General features: G+C 41.5%; 2 protein-coding genes across 7 annotated transcripts in view; both read left to right on the top strand.

The window, feature by feature from the left end:
• LOC137333499 (tapasin-related protein-like) overlaps positions 1–3,056 on the top strand; it is a 35,889-nt gene extending 32,833 nt beyond the window's left edge. For all 6 annotated transcript variants that reach the window (XM_067997675.1, XM_067997674.1, XM_067997676.1 and 3 more), the window contains 4 exons: positions 1,023–1,139; positions 1,657–1,700; positions 2,236–2,334; positions 2,540–3,056. In XM_067997675.1, coding sequence (XP_067853776.1) covers positions 1,023–1,139; positions 1,657–1,700; positions 2,236–2,334; positions 2,540–2,710 — 431 coding nt within the window. In that variant the 3' untranslated portion in view covers positions 2,711–3,056. The remainder of the gene's footprint in view (positions 1–1,022; positions 1,140–1,656; positions 1,701–2,235; positions 2,335–2,539) is intronic.
• A 2,451-nt stretch (positions 3,057–5,507) lies between these two features.
• On the top strand, positions 5,508–15,834 carry LOC137333403 (uncharacterized). Its single transcript, XM_067997554.1, has 6 exons — positions 5,508–5,645; positions 5,898–6,294; positions 7,132–7,293; positions 11,242–11,535; positions 12,741–12,854; positions 15,356–15,834. Exons 1-6 carry the CDS (start codon positions 5,508–5,510, stop codon positions 15,415–15,417), a joined length of 1,167 nt encoding a protein of 388 aa, XP_067853655.1. The 3' UTR covers positions 15,418–15,834.
• Positions 15,835–16,907: the final 1,073 nt, after the last annotated feature.

Below are 16,907 nucleotides of genomic sequence, written 5' to 3'. Positions count from 1 at the left end.
AATTCTTGTTTTAATATATAACATATTTGAACACGATGTGTTGTGAACCCGGGTTATATCGTCCGCCACACAAATATTCTCAATTACACCCTATCTGTCTTCAAATTCCTCTATTTGCCGTATAACAAATATAAACAAGAGTTAATCTTTTGTATCCGATTATTTTTCCTCTCCTGCTTACTATTAATAATTTTTCACTTTTTTTGTTTCCACGTCAAAATGGTTTTATTCTTTACCATTGCCGGCTATCCCTGCATGAAGACTGTTAAAAGGAGCTGCAGTCAATTTGTCTGATCACGGGCTTCTCCCAATGCAGTTTCGATCCTGATCCCCCTTTCTGCTACTTCTAGTGCAAAATTCTGAAATGAACTCTCTGTCCAACTTTTAACCCTCCCCTCTCCATGCCACTGTGGGTTCGATTGGGACCTGTCGCACAAATCTCAATTAAACTGGGCCCGAAACCTGGCTACAGTACAGCCGGTTCAATGCATCATTTTATTAAGAACTCTTAGCCTCGACAGACAATAATCAATAAAACATCGTCCGTTGATTTCCTTTACTACTCAGTGACATTTTTACTTTAAAAATCACATTGCGGATAATTGAATGGGGTTTTTAGCCGATTGCTGCAATCCAGAATTTAGTGCGGGGAACGGGTGTGACCAAATTCCGTCCGATTTCTTCAAACTATATGTTAATAAATAAGAAAGGTCAAGGACAAGAACACGCCATTCGGTCCAGGGAAATTTATCACTCTCACATTCTTACTCTCCTGAAACAGTGTTTTGAGATCCCTAAACCGGTTGCCCGCTTCGCAGATTAATCCAGAATATCTCGCTCATTCAATGAATAAGTTACTTCAAATATATCTAAAAATATAATATTTTTATTTAAAATTCATTATTGCCGTTCTGTACTGCAGAGTTACTGAAAGCATCAACTATAGTTTAACCAATAAACTATCTTCAGGCCTCTTTTTAGCAAACGCCCGGCATAACTTAGTGTTCCTATTAATCTTGCAGCTAGTGTCATTGATGTGTCCCTTTATTTCTGGGCTCCTGCCTGTGCGGTGGGTGGATTGGCGTTTCTCGTGCTCATGGTCTTCATTGGGAGGCGGTGCCGATTGCAGAATAATGAAGGTAAGATCTACTGTAAGGGTTTGATTTTAGTCCGAAACCTCAGGGTTAGTGAGAGTCTCTGGGTAACACACGGGAAGGAGAACTCGATTAAGACTTCCAGTTGAAGGCGGTGTTATCTGTTTTCAGGAAGCGCAGATTGTTCCAAATACACTTTAAGACGCAGAAATCCTCACAGAGTCGCATTAGCAATGGAAATAATTAGCTGGGTATTTGCAACAGAAATGTCCACTTTGCAGCGTGATAAATTAAATGTACCCTGACACACAATCACCTATCAACCCATCCCGTTGTGGAGGCGCAACTAGATTGAGTGAATCGGTGTGAGGCTCCGAAGAGGAATGGTTTTACACCATTGCGGATCGCTGCAAGGACAGGGATTCTAACACTGTCAGTCCAATCTGAAATTGAAAATCATGTTCGGTTTTGTACGGACTCTAGAAATGTCTTTGACGTCACTAACATGGAAACTGAGTAAATATTTCAATCTTTCAATATCATTAATTTCATTCGTTTCCAGGTAAACAGGGACGTGCAGTGGGACCGACCCGTGGTGAAGAGCTGGTACGTTCATTCATTCGTCCTCTCCAGAGGGCTCAAATGTGAAGAAAGATTGCTATAATGGAGAGATTTTATCATAATCATGTCAGAACAGTTTAAGTCAATTTACTAAAATATTTATTCGGTCTTAGTGAATCATTCAAATCGTGGTTAGAAACGTATTTGACATCCGATGCTTTGCTGGTAAAAATGGATAAATAGAGGAAAAGAAAACTGCCAGTTTCATTGAAAATGTACCTCGGTAATAATTGTTTATAGATTCATCTATTCTTGTATTTGAAAAAAAACCTTTATGCTTATTTAAATATTTCTGTAACACAGTGTTGAAGAGTGAATTTTGACAGGTTTAAATATTAGTCACATTGACCACAGCACTCACCGGCCTTAATATTCGCACTTAAGCCAATATATTAATTATGATTTGTGCACTGGACCTCCAGCCCAGGTAATTCTGTTCAATGTTTGATTAGCAGTACGTAAACTGGTGAAGGCAATGAACAGCCCACATAACCAATCATTCGCTTTCTGGCCCATGCAGGGAGCAGAGGCTGAGATACTGCATTATACTGCATTAGATTTGACCAGAGACAGGAAAACTCCAGGAGGTAAACGAGAAGAGAAGATTGTGTACGCTCAGGTAGGGCTGAGAAACAGATCAGAGAAACATAGCTCACCAGTGTAACATCAGCATTCATGCGATAGTGCCGGGCATATGTCTGTGCTGACTTTGGCCATGTGTTGTATCTAAGGCTGTTTGTATGTTCTTCTGATGACTGCTTTGAGCAGCAGTCCACAAACTGGCAAAACGACCAATTTACAAAATTTCTAAATTGGCTTTACAGATCAAACAAAGGGCAACTCGTGACAAGCTGACGTACGCGACTCTAGCATTGACTGGCTCAGAGAAAACGGGGAAATGCAAAAATAACGAAAGAAGCACAGAGTATGCCCAGCTGCAGACAAAAAAACAAAGAGTAACAGAGGCTGCCTACTCCGAAGCAAGAACCAAATAGTGAAAGAATTCTAGTTTCAGGAGTCACTTTTTGGTATATACTGATCGCTTTCCGCTGCCGTATCAACTCCGCGCGTTTAGATACAGTGCGATACCATCCCTCTGAGAGGTAACGCATGTATCAGAGAATGCAGTATGTAGTTACTATCTTCTGTTTAATTATTTGATGAATTTTCATTTAGATGCTTTTAACAAAAAAAAACTTTCCTGACGTACTTTCATGTTAAATCTGTGTTATTTAACTGAAGTCAAATGCCTACATTTTCAATTACAATGATACGCTAATAGTCTTGCTGTACCTAATTATCATCATACATAAATTCAATAAAAACAGATTATATACGATCTCTTACAAATCAACGATTCGTGCTCCTTTTTTGCGAGTAAATTTTCCAAACGCAATGTGTAACGTTATTGCGTTCTGACTTCCAGTCCAGGTGACGCTCCTGATATGGAACGCAGGAAGCGCCAGTAGTTGCCCGTTGTTTTATGACCTCCAAAGATCTGTTTACCCATGTGGCCACGTAGAATCATATGCTCTTACGGCACAGGAGTAGTCCATGCGACCCATTGTGCCTGTGCCGGCACTTTGAAAGAGCTACCCAATTAATACCACTCCCCAGCACTTCACCAAAACCTTGCAATGTTTTCCTTTTCAAGTATATATCCAATTCCGTTTTGAAAGTTCCCATTGAACCTGCTTCCACCACTGTTGCCCTTACTTCCAAGAGTCATTATCCTATGGTGTTACTTTATCAATTTTTTTGAAAATCTGCTCTGCTGTTTCGTCAAAGAATTCTACAAGGAAAGTCAAGCATGATCTGCCTTTTCGAAATCCGTGCTGACTTGCCTTAATGAGCTCAGGTTTCTACAAGAACGGGGCAGTTTTATCCCGAATGACACTTTAAAAAAATTCATTCATGGAACGTGAGCGTCGCTGGCAAGGCCAGCATTTATTGTCCATCCCTAGTTATCCTTGAGAAGGTGGTGGTGAGCCGCCTTCTTTAACCGCTGCAGTCTGTGTGGTGAAGGTTCTCCCACAGTGCTGTTAGGTCGGGAGTTCCAGCATTTTGACCCAGTGACGATGAAGGAAGGGCGATATATTTCCAAGTCAGGATGATGTGTGACTTGGAGGGGAATGTGCAGGTGGTAGAGTTCCCATGCACCTGTCCTTCTAGGTGGTAGAGGTCGCGGGTTTGGGAGGAGCTATCAAAGGAACCTTGGCGAGTTGCTGCAGTGCATCTTGTAGATGGTACACACTGCAGCCACAGTGCGCCGGTGGTGGAGGAAGTGAATGTTTAAGATGGTGGATGGGGTCCCAATCAAGCAGGCTCCTTTGTTCCAGATGGTGACGAGCTTCTTGAGTGTTGTTGGAGTTGCAAGTGGAGAGTATTCCATCACACTCCTGACTTGTGCCTTGTAGATGGTGGAAAGGCTTTGGGGAGTCAGGAGGTGAGTCACTCGCCACAGAATACCCAGCCTCTGATCTGCTCTTGTAGCCACAATATTTATGTGGCTGGTCCAGTTAAGTTTCTCGTCAATGGTGACCCCCAGGATGTTGATGGTGGGGGATTCAGCGATGGTAATGCCATTGAATGGGAAGGGGAGGTGGTTAGACATTCTCTTGTTGGAGATGGTCATTGCCTGGCACTTGTCTGGTGGGAATATTACTTGCCACTTATCAGCCCAAGCTTGGATGTTGGTCAGGTTTTGCTGCATGTGGGTATGGACTGCTTCATTATCTGAGGGGTTGTAAATGGAACTGAACACTTTATGATGGAGGGAAGGTCGTTGATGAAGCAGCTGAAGATGGTTGGGCCTAAAACTCCTGCAGCAATGTCCTGGGGCTGAGATGATTGGCCTCCAACAACCACTACCATCTTCCTTTGTGCTAGGTATAACTCCAGCCAATTGAGAGAATCCCCCCTGATTCCCATTGACTTCAATTTTACTTGAGCTCTTTGGTGCCACACTTGGTCAAATGCTGCCTTGATGTCATGGGCAGTCACTCTCACCTCACCTCTGGAATTCAGCTCTTTTGTCTATGTTTGGACTAAGGGTGTTATGAGGTCTGGAGCCGAGTGGTCCTGGTGGAACCCTAACTGAGCATCGGTGGGCAGGTTATTGGTGAGTAAGTGCCGCTTGATAACACTGTCGACGACACCTTCCATCACTTTGCTAAATGCAAGTAAACGTGTAACTGTTTACCTGTCACTATGTTTCAGTTTACTTTACATTCGATTTTCTTACCTAATAACAATTCATTGCTTCAAGGTGGAGTCGAAGTGCTGTAGATTATTTTGATAATTATTTAACGGAAAAAGTGACATCTAGGTACAGGAATGAAAATGACATCGTGTGGGCGTTCCATCAGTCTTGTGTTCTAATAAAGTTTAAATGATTAGCTGGGGGTTTTACCGTCTGGTGTTAAGCTACACTGATGTGTTGCTAAATATTGACACAGGCGAATCGCTTTTTCGAGTTAAGTAAACGACATTGTTCATTCGCTCAGCTCGATGCACCAACACTTCTAGTTCTGAATTTAACTATGTTAATTGAAACATGCTGAAAACGTATCTGGCGTTGAATAGCAGCAGTTGTTCCTCATCGCATGTTTCAGTGTAATTATAACAACGGGCCAGAAATCGCTCCCGAAATAACGGAGGAGCTCAACAGCTCCCTCCGTTTTTAGTGGCGAATTGAAGGAGCAAGTTCCCACGTTTGCATATGCGCATTCAAACGCGGAAATCCTGATTTTGCTCCCAGTGCTTCGCAGGCGATATGACAGCTTCGAATTAATGCGTCATCACATGCAAGCCTCGAAATCATTGAAAAAGCGCCAACTTGCTTATCAGCCCAGCTGGAAAGTAACTAATTATTGCCACCGAACAGTTACACTTAAAAATACCAGGTCTAAACTAAGTTTTAACAGCGCGGTATGTCTTAATGAATGCCAAACAAAAAAACATTAACTTATAAAAACGTGGAGTCTCATATTACTCCTTATTTTAATAGTTTATGGTCATTAAAAACAATTTTTAAAATTAAAACATTATTTTTTTTACTTTTCCCTTCTGTCTCTTTAATTTAATTCAATTAATTCTTTGACATTTTATTAAAAAACTTTTAAATTTACAATGACATACAGAATATTAACTTTAAATGATTGAAGTCTGCTTGTCTGCTAGCTCACCAGTGTAACACCAACATTCCTGCGAGAGCATAGGGTATATGCTTGTGCTGACTTTGGCCGTGAGTTGTTTGTAAGGCTACTTGTATGTTCTTCTGATGTCTGCTTTGAGCAGCAGTCCACAGACTGGCAAAACGAACAATTAACAATATTTCTAAGCATTAGCGTTACAGACCAAACAAAGGACATGAGTTTCTATTTTACACTGACCAGGGTGTGTTGTAGGAATAGGCGGAACCAAGTCCAACAGGACAATCAACAGTGCTTTATCACCACAAGAACAGGACAGGAAGAGTCAAACCCTGGAGTTCTCTCCGCATTTGCGCCGAGAGAGAAGTGCAATCTGGGCGCAAACAAGTTACATGACTTCACAGACCGCGGCATTTTGGGCGCAAGTAAGTTACACGTGTAACTACAATACGCACAAGTAGCCTGGGCCTTTTAAGATTCTGAACGAGTCTCCGCCCACAATACTGACCAGTCCCCCAGCTCTCAAATGGGAATATCTTAGAATGCACTTGGGATCTCGCGAGAAATAACGAAAATTGTGAATCTTTACCCTATATTTAGGACGTCGCTAATTTTTGATAACCAGAAAGAATCTCGTCCCATTCCTCCAGAATTGCTCACCAAACTAATCATCCTTCACAGCTAATTGGCTATAGCATTGGTTTAAGAAAAATGTCACATGCTATTAACCGACAGAACCAGAATTGATTTCGGGCAAAATGTGCTGCATTCTATTTGCTATCAGTTAGGATCTAACGGGTTCCGACCACAGTACTTGGTGACAGTTGTATCTGAGTGGTCTGACTTATCAAAGGAAATGCATCTGTTGAAATTGCACATTTAGACACGTGATATTACACGTCACTTTAGATCACGTGCAACCCGTGGCTTCCAAAGGACCAGGAGCTTGGTGATTCCTTGCAGCTTCTGGCCAGTTTAAGGTTCGTCACTCAGAATGGCGGTGAGCGCCGCACTTTTGTGCATATCTTTACTCGGAATTATTTACACAGGTGTGTTTGTTCATCTTACAGCTTTATGCTTATCGAAAAAATCTGGTGTTTAAAAAGTCGTCATATTTTGTGCACATTTCTTTTTTCCGTCTTTCTCATTATTTTATTAATTTGGCTAATTTTCTTGTTTTTAAATTTCTAAGTCGTAATTGTTGTTTTTTCCCCCTGAAAGTACACACTATTATATCAGTTTTCTTGTTTATTTTTTGATAGACGTCGAAGTAACTTCGAGCAAAGTGGAACAATTCCCGAAACACGTGAATGTTGCCAGAGGTGCAAATGTTTCCTTGTTCTGCACTTTTCCCCTATTTCAAGATGCTCCCGATGTTGTTTGGTGGAGACGGGGCGAGAATAAGTTCCTGGAACCAGATAACAGTAAGCAATTTAATGTCAAAAAGGGAAGTGGTTCCTTTGATATCGTGAATGTGAGTATCGACGATTCCGGAATATATTACTGTAAAGTAAAACATCAGGAAAAATCTATTGGAGATGGAGCTGGCTCCCAGCTTACTGTGTACGGTAAGTGTCATTGTACGGGGGAGTCGGAGAGTTTCAGCTATATTTAAAACTCAGCAAAATTAAGGGATGGACAACCATTTTAAAGAATCTGCAGCACTTTCACATTTGTGTTTTTACATGTGTATTAAGCACCGAATTTTATATCATACTTTAAATACGCATTTTAAATGCAGAATGTAATCTCGTTGAAACATAATGGGATATAATAAAATAATGAATATTAATAGGTAAGAGGACAGTTAGCCCCTGTTGTATGCCCCGTATACGAGTACATGCAGTCATCGCACCAGACTCGTGAAAAGTGATATTATTATAATAAAATTGATTCAAAGCGGAGTAATTTATAAATTATAATTATTTTCAGGTAATAATACTCCAACTGCCTCCACATTGCTAATGATCCATTCGTAACGCTGCTCTTTGGCGGGGAATGGGGTCTAAGCTTTTGTGTTAAAACGAGGATCAGGGCGATAAACACCCACACGCACACAAATTTCATAAATAAAAGCAAGAGTGGGGCCTAGCAAGATATATCCTTTCTCAGAAAGAAATTGACTGAAAATAGATTACAGAGCTGGAGGAAAGGCTGTTAGGGGCAGAAGATCCATTAGAGTTGGTATTGAAAGAGATTGATGTGCTGAAGGAAAATACCGCCAGCAGTTGACAATTCAGAAAGGGGATTTGAAAATTCACTCCAAGAATAATAATCTTCAACTGGTTAATCTTCCAGAGTGGTGGAAGAGAAGATTACCATAGGTTATCCTCAAGGTATCTTATCAGAGCTTCGGGTGCGATCAGAATCTTCAAAGATGGAAATGGAGGGGGTCCTGGCTCCTGCTATAATGCACAAATCCCCAAGAACAATCATTTTCAAAACGCTCAGATTCCAAGAAAAACCTAAGATCCTTGAGGCAACAAGGAAGTACGGCAACTGAAGCACGGAAAGTATTCAGTTAAGGAACTTCCCCGACATCAATGAGGTGCAGCAGCGTCTGATACAGTTTGATAGAATTTCCCTTATTGCTTTACAGTTAATTTTCCGAGTTCATGCTACTGCCCGCAATCTCTCAATTTGCAAAGCAGCCAGACGAGAATTCCTGCTGGTAGCGCGAAATCGGTAAATGAACAATCGACATGCATTTTATGTCTCCTAGGGACTACAGGTTGCTTTCAGGTTTAAGGTAACTGGAGGTGGGTCAAGGGGATGCAGGTCAAGGATTTCAAATTTAAAACACAGAGATGATCAGTAGTACCCGTATTAAGCTGATCACCAGGATTGTGAAGGGAATCCAAAATTCACGGAACTGCGTTAAACCTTGGCAATATTTAAGCCGATTAAAGATGGGAGTAGCCTTCCTACAGCGGATCCACTTTGATGAGAAAGGGTCTTCAAAATCCAAGAAGTCCTTCGTGAAGGAAATACATTGACCTTTTTTATTTGAGGAAATTTAGAGTGGTAATATTAATTCATAAGTCGAGTACATTTATAATGGAACACCGAAGCTCTGGAGGGTAGATATATTGTAATGATAGATTAATTCTAGTTAATGTATTTGTCCCTAATAATGGGCAGACACAATACCCGAATAGTGTGTAAAGTAGAGTTACCTAAACTGTCAATTATAAAAGGTGTTAATTTTAATCTTGCTTCAGATCTGCTGTTGGACCGTTCCCGAAGGAATTGTAAAAATTATGTTGTTGTCGAAGGGATATTTTCTATATTTAGCAGTGAGATGGGCCTGGCGGATATTTTGAGGATATACCAACCCAGTACATGGGACTATATTCCTAGTATTCCCAGTGTCACAGGGTGTATTAAAAAATAAAATCTTTTGGGTGTCAGAGGAGATAGGTCATGACATGGTCCAAGTATTGACCAAAAAGTGGTCTCGGATCATACTCGAATCATCCTCACGGAACAAGACATCTCCGAAATGAAGAATGAACCACGAATTCATCTTCGATTCCATATTCATACTAATGCTAGAGATACTAATCAATAAACACCCACAGGAAAAAGTGGCGTTTGAGGCATCCTTGCCGGATGAAACCCTCACAGTAATGTGAGGGCAGTTTATAAGCCATGCTTCAGCCAAAAGAGAGAAAACCCAGTGAGGGTGTTCTTCCAATGGGCTCAGGCTCACCAACTGGAAAGATGACATAAGCTTGGGTCACGGGGATTTTTTCTGATTAAACACTTGGAGAGTTAGTAAACATAATTCTCTACTAACTAAAGGAGGCAAAATTCAAATTGTTTCCATAGAGAAGGGAACAGCGTAATTTACAGAACCCCAAAGCTCTGGAACACGATCTTGGGGTTGAATTAACTGACGTTAACTGCTCAAAAATGGTCTAAAGCATCCAACAGTTTGGAGGTAAGGTTGACTCTGCTGAAGTATCTTCTCTGTTATACCTCGCATCGAACGGCTATGTTGGACTAATCATCAGAAGGTAGTTGTTTAAGCTCTGACTCAGAACACAGCACACTTCTTCAGATCTTGAGATAGTGCCCAAAGATCTCACCATTCTGGGGGCCTGTGCTTGATGCCTTAGCCTAAGCGGGGGGGTCTAAGTATTGGTGAGGATCCTAAAATATGTTTTTTGGGATTAATGCTAGAGGTGAAATATTCACAGTGTTTACCTAGAAGAATTCCATTGACATTGTTCACAGCAAAGTGGTATTGGGGTATAAATCTGACTTGCGCGGTAGCGCATTACAGGCGATAAGTAATCGGCAGTCCGTTTTACATTCCGCCCGGTTTTCTTCTCCATTGAGGTCAATCAAGCTGAGTGAAAAACGGGCTGCAAATTCGCTGTCGCCCGCTGTGAACTGTGGACCCAGGACGAATTTGTCGCCCAAATTGTCTTGACTTGCTCTCGAAGTAATTATCTACATATGTTCACTGGGCGAATAGGATCTGCATTTTGTAATGTAGGAAAGGTAGAACTTTGCCATAAGATATTGCAAGGAATTAGGAGGGCCCATGGAATAGAGACATAAGAGATAGATTTTCTTCCGTTTAGTTATCCAGGATATAACTTCTGTGGTGTTTTCAAGGAGCACGACTGATCAATGATGTGGAATAAAGGGTATTGCACGGGTCAATCATAATATTTTTATAATATGCTATGGTATTGATGATTTAATTGCTGGGATGGATGTCAGCTCATGTTTTCATTGTTAAAATGTTAGTGGCTCAATATCAAATGCTTAAAATAATGATTAAAAATTGATCAATTGCCCCCTCAAAATCGAAATGCTTTAATTTCTCTCCAGGTTTTTAAAAATGTAAGATTCTGGATTTTATTTCGGAAAAAGAATGTAGTGTGGTAGGGTGTCAGCCTCTGCCCTGCAGAAATAATTTTCATGAGTTCCCCAAATCCTGAGTACAGTGTGTTATCTCACTGGGCCAGTGTCGGAGAATCTCACCCAGACAGAGCAAACGGTTTTTCATAACAATGCAGCCTTGAGATTCCAAACCGACCTTCCACATGCGCCGTGGTGTCTTAATGTACAGGACGACTATTTACGAAATTGCAAACACTTGCTCAGAGATATGGACTCTACCTAAAAACTAATAACCAACGGCGGTAGAAAATTCACTTTCCCATGGTTTCGTGCCCGTGAACGCGCCTGGTGAAATTTGGCTATTCGACTGTAATAATCATGTACGAACTGTGATAGAAAATAATAAATCTGCACCCATGCATTTATAGTTTCAGGTAAGATTGCGATGTTACAGTTACAAATTATACAGTAATAAATACACAGGGATTAATAGGAACAACTCTTTTCTGTTAAAGTTTCCCCAACCCCCCTGGAAATCGCTCCTATTGAAGGGATTTTACCGGCTTCTCTGAAACTCGAGTGTAAAACGGCTGCCTTTTACCCGGAGCATTTAGGAATCTCCTGGCGAAGAGATGGTGTCGAAATTCTGACTGGAATAGAAACTGTGAAAAACAGGACCGCCAAAGGACTATACGAGGTTTCCAGTTTTTTGGAAGAAGTACAGCCTGCCCGCAGCGGGGTTGTTTATACCTGTTTGGTATCTCATGTCTCTCTTGTGGTGCCCGCCGGTGTCAGCTACACCGTTAAAGGTAAGATTGGAACAGATTGTGCGTAAAACTGCCGCCAACATCTTTCGAGGGCCCAGATTTATTTGAATATTATTAACCAACTTCTCACCTATCCATACATTGACACCATCAACACATCTAGGAGTATTACTAGAAGTGACACGTCAATATTTTTCATTAATCGACTTCAAAGCACAGAACCTAGAATGGACCAGTAGAACTCTACTGCTCCCCAGACAGGGAACGAAACGATTTGTCCATTTATCACTTTCCAATTCTACCGGAATTTCATGAGCCTGAATTTCCTTCAGATGCCTCACATGCAGACCTTTCTCACGTATCTTTCAAAATTATAAGTAAACTACCACCTGGGTGGCCTTCATCCACTTTGCCACTTCTCGCCTCAGGTGCTTGTAGATTGGTGAGGCATGACGCATTGCTTCTAAATCAATTCTAGCTATCATTATGGTCATGGGCTCGGAACAGTTTCTCTCCCTGCAGATCTTAGAGTAAAATTAAGGAGTCATCGAAATGGCAGTTCAGAAGGAGAAAATTTGGCACTTTTCCCCTGTGCCGTTGAGAACCAGACCCCCATGAGGGGAGTCAACCCCAGGCTACTTTAGGGAAAATCAGGATTCTTGACGTTGATGCAGCGCGCAGGGCGGCCCAGACCTGTCAGTAGGCAGCATGCTAAATCGGGGTGTTACGATCGCGGAAGGTGGAGCGAGGGTTATAGTGGCCCAGATTATGTTGTGTGGGGCCCAGAGGGGCAGTCCTGCTCTTCCTGGCCACACAAAAATAATTTAAAACTTGTCTGGTCAGGGCCTCTTAATCTACAATCGCTAGTAAAATGGCCAGATAGTGCAGGGCGCACCAGTTCTATCCTAAAATGACAATCGGGGTCATGTGTACATCATAGAACCCCGATTTGGATATGAACGGGAGCCGACTGCCTGAAACAAACAGGTGCTTGTCCCCAACAATAGGCCAGCCCTTAAAGTGGAAGGCGCCATGCTTGGCGTTAACAAGGTGGTAAATCTACCGAGCCTATTTTGAGGTGGTTAACGCCAATTTAGGCAAGTTCAAATCGACCCCCATGGAGTGCGGTTTAAACTAGGCATTTAATGGACCCAATTCCTCCGTATAAACTAATCATTGTTGCTTCCATTCAATAATACTTATATCCAATAGTTTTTTAAAATCTTGATTCTAATCCAACACCGTAGGTCACAGTTTAAGCATCTCGCTCATCATGATTGTTCGGCTTCTCCTGGCTTTTTTGGTAATTCTTGCACTGACGGGTATTATTGTGGACCACGTAAAAATATCTTCCATTGAAGGTAAGAGAATGCTTTATTAATTCGGGAAATCACCTTGAAAGCATATACACAGATAAAATTGGCGGTATGGAGATGGAAATGTGCTTTAGTCAGCTGTTTCTTATGTAATTTAAAATTGCTGATTAAAACGCTTTGGTACCAAATTGCAGACAACATGGAAAACCGATACCTTTAGCACAATAATTTTCATATTTAGCTCAGTTTGTTATAGGATGATTCAAATAGTGAACGCTGAACATCGGATGCAGTTTTGATCCTTGTGGTAGCTCCTCGCTCTGTGTCAGAAAGTTGTGCGTTCAAGTTCTCACTCCAGAGACTTGAGCACAAATCTAGGCTAATATTTCAGCGCAGTACTGAGGGAGTGCTGCTCTGTCAGAGGCACCGACTTTCCGACAAGACCTTAAACCGCGGCCCGTCTGCCCTCTCGGGTGGACATAAAAGATCCCATGACGCTATTTCGAAGAGGAGCAGGGGAGTTTCCCCGGTGTCTTGGCCAATTTTTATCCCTCCATCCACTTCACTAAAACCGAATATTTGGTCATTTATCTCATTGCTCTTTGTGGGACCTTGCTATGCACAAATTTGCTGCTGCTTTTCCCAACATTACATTAATGGCTACACTTGAAAGGTACTTCAATGGTTTTGAAGCTCGTTGGAACGTCCTGTTGTCGTAAAAGGTGCGATACAAATGCAACTTCTGCCTTGTATCTTCCAAGGTTTATATGTAGGGTTGAAGGATTCCTATCGCAGGCGCCATTTTCCGAGTGATTTTGTTAATATTGCATTAACATCTGTAACAACTGCGGGGTCAGTGTCCTCCGACTGTTCTTTAATCCGCTATACATGCCTTTCAGAGTGAGCTGCTTTAGTGTGATTACTTTGCGAGTTTCTCCTCTTTTGTTCCCTTCTCAAGGGATGTCCACAGCCTTCACAGCCCTCCATACCTTCCCCCAACGTGCCAATGTTCACGTGTGGGTCTAGAGAATTAATGTGGACGGGCATCTCATGGTCCAGCCCAATTCAGTCCTCATCAGACTGGAATGTTGCCGCAGCGGCTTCGAGATAACGATCAGAAGCAGGAATTCATGCTAATTGCCCTCTTCCTCTCCCTGAACGCCCAGGCCAGATTTAGCGTTTCAACTGCGACTAGAACTGAGACCATGGGGGGTAATTTTAACCCCCAAGAACGGGTGGGTTGGGGGCGCGTGGGAGTTGAAAATAGTTGATTTTTGGGTCGTGACCGCAACCCGGCTCCACTTCCGGGTTTAACGTGGGCGCATAAAAGTATAGGCTTCCCACTGGGAATGCAAAGTCAGAAAATTTGCGATCGCGGCCCAAAAAATACCAACTATTTTTAACTTCCCACCCACACCCAACCCACCCGTTCTTGGGGGTTAAAATTACCCCCCATATAACACAACAGAGACTGGCAATCCGAGCGGGCGTCTTCTAATGTGTATGGGTTCCTTAAGTTGTATCTTAATTCAGTGAGAAAATGTAATTATTATATGTGTGCAAGGGAGCATTAGATTTGAAGTGAGTGCAGACTGAAGAGTTTCACTCAGATATTCTTATATCTAAGAGCGGTATCTTTGTTTCAATGTCACTCCACACTGGGCGCAGTGAAAACCCACCAATGCGACATCGGTTATGATTTAGGTCATCGGTTGCCTCCTAATATAAAGAAGATAAAGTACACAATTACACATACACAATAATCACGAGTAATAGAGTACCGACGAATGAACGTTAAAACAGAAATGTAAGTTTTGCATCTTAATATTTTTGACATCCTGAGATGTTGGCATATTTGTTTAGCACTGGGGAAAGTTTGTCTTAGTCCAACACTGATTTAGTGTAAGATTACTTTTATAATTATTGTCGAATTACAATGAGAGGATATAATTGAAGAACGTTCCTCTAATGTAATAATAGTTTGCTATTGATGCAGTGGGAGTGTGGCTGTGATTCTAATGATATTGATACAGTGATGAGTGTCTGTGAGTCTAATAATATTGATGCTTTTGAGTGTGTCTATGAATCTAATAATATTGGTGCAGTGGTGTGCCTGTGAGTCTAATGATATTGATACAGTGGTGAATATGTCTGTGAATTTAATGATATTGATACAGTGGTGAGTGTTCCTCTGAGTTTAATGATATTGATACAGTGGTGAATGTGTCTCTGAGTCTAATGATATTGGTACAGTGGTGAGTGTGCCTATGAGTCTAATAATATTGATACAGTGGTGAATATGTCTGTGAATTTAATGATATTGATACATTGGTGAATGTGCCTCTGAGTTTAATGATATTGATACAGTGGTGAATGTGTATCTGAGTCTAATGATATTGGTACAGTGGTGAGTGTGCCTATGAGCCTAATGATATTGATGCTGACATGCACAGATGGGCATCGCATGTGGATGAAAAATAGACTAAATTATCAAAGTAGTTACATTATTAAAAAATACAGTTCTGAATTTTATTTTTAATTTTCAGGTAAAGGACGGTTGACAATCTCTGTCTCTGCTGCTCATAATTCCTCGAGAGCCTATCATTAGCCTTTGGGAAAGAGTAAGGTATGTCCAGATCCAGCTGGGAAAGAAAAACAGAAACGGACGGACGCAGGGAACGAGATGATGGAGCCGCAATCCAGACGGATCAGGGGTTCATGGAACACTCGTTTGCATACAGTTTCCGTTGTATTTCGCTGCACAATCTTCCTGTAACATTAGATTATATAAAGATAACTGCTAGTTGGATGTTGTATATAAGATGAGCTTAATGCATTCTACGTAAATGCTGTCAAACAGACGTATAAGTAATAAGCAGGGGGAGAGGGTTGCAGCTGAATCTTCATGTTAATACTTTCTGCGGGATGATACGTTTCTTGATGGATGAATATTACCAGCTGACATACTTTGGAATACGTGTCAAGTTGTTTTGAGTGTGTGAACCTTTCATATGTCTTAGATTTACACACTGTCGATAGCAGTGACTTAAAGAGTAAGTTCCGTTGATTGAATTATAAATACAAGATGTGTTGGAGGCCCATTTTCTGTGATACACTCGCAATGCGCTTGACCATGATAGGTACCTGGCGATTCTGTCTTCATAACAGATGTTCGCAAGGTAACGACGGACGAAAAAGGCCTTTCCATCCCTGAAAGACCCGATATTCACCTCATTGCGGCATCCAGTTGGTCCTTACGTGATTCCAAGGAGATTTCATTTCCACTACGCTATCGGATGTTCATTGTAAGAATTGGCCACTATTTTTGTGATGGTGTCATCATCTGTTATGCTAAACTTCTATAAAACGCTGATTATTCCTCAGCTGCAGTATTGTGTTCAATTCTGGGCACCACACTTTAGGAAGGATGTCAAGGCCTGAGAGAGGGTGCAGAAGAGATTTAGTAGAATGGTGCCAGGGATGAGGGACTTCAGTTGTGTGGAGAGGTTGGAGAAGCTGGGATTGTTCTCTTTAGAACAGAGAAGGGTAAGGGGAGATTTGTTAGAGGTGTTCAAAACCATGAACGGTTTTGGAAAGAGTAAATAAGCAGAAATTGTTTTCAGTGGAAGAAGGGTGGGTAACCAGAGGACACAGGGTCAAGGTGATCGGCATAAAAGCTAGAGGCGACATGAGGAAACATTATTTTACGCAGCGAGTTGTAATGATCCGGAATGCACGACATGAAAGGGTGGTGGAAGCAGATTCAAAAGTAACTTTCAAAATGGAATTAAATAAATACTTTAAGGGAAAACATTTACAGGGCTATGGGGAAAGAGCAGGGGAATGGGACTAATTGTATAGCTCTTTCAAAGAACGTTTACAGGCACGATGGGCCGAATGGCCTCCTCATGTGCTGCATCTACTATGATAGTATGATATCAGTTTCAAGTTTACCTGTGGCCATTTGATCAAACCTGCAATTTAATTTAAAGCAATTTTCCTGATCTACCGTTGTCAAATCATTAACTATCTTATACATCTCTGTAAGATCATCCCTCAGGCGCCTTTCCCACGCTGAAAATCCAAAGTTTCTACAAT

Source organism: Heptranchias perlo, chromosome 16, assembly GCF_035084215.1.
Source record: "Heptranchias perlo isolate sHepPer1 chromosome 16, sHepPer1.hap1, whole genome shotgun sequence".
NCBI lineage: Eukaryota > Metazoa > Chordata > Chondrichthyes > Hexanchiformes > Hexanchidae > Heptranchias > Heptranchias perlo.
This window is presented reverse-complemented; position numbering and strand designations above follow the sequence as displayed.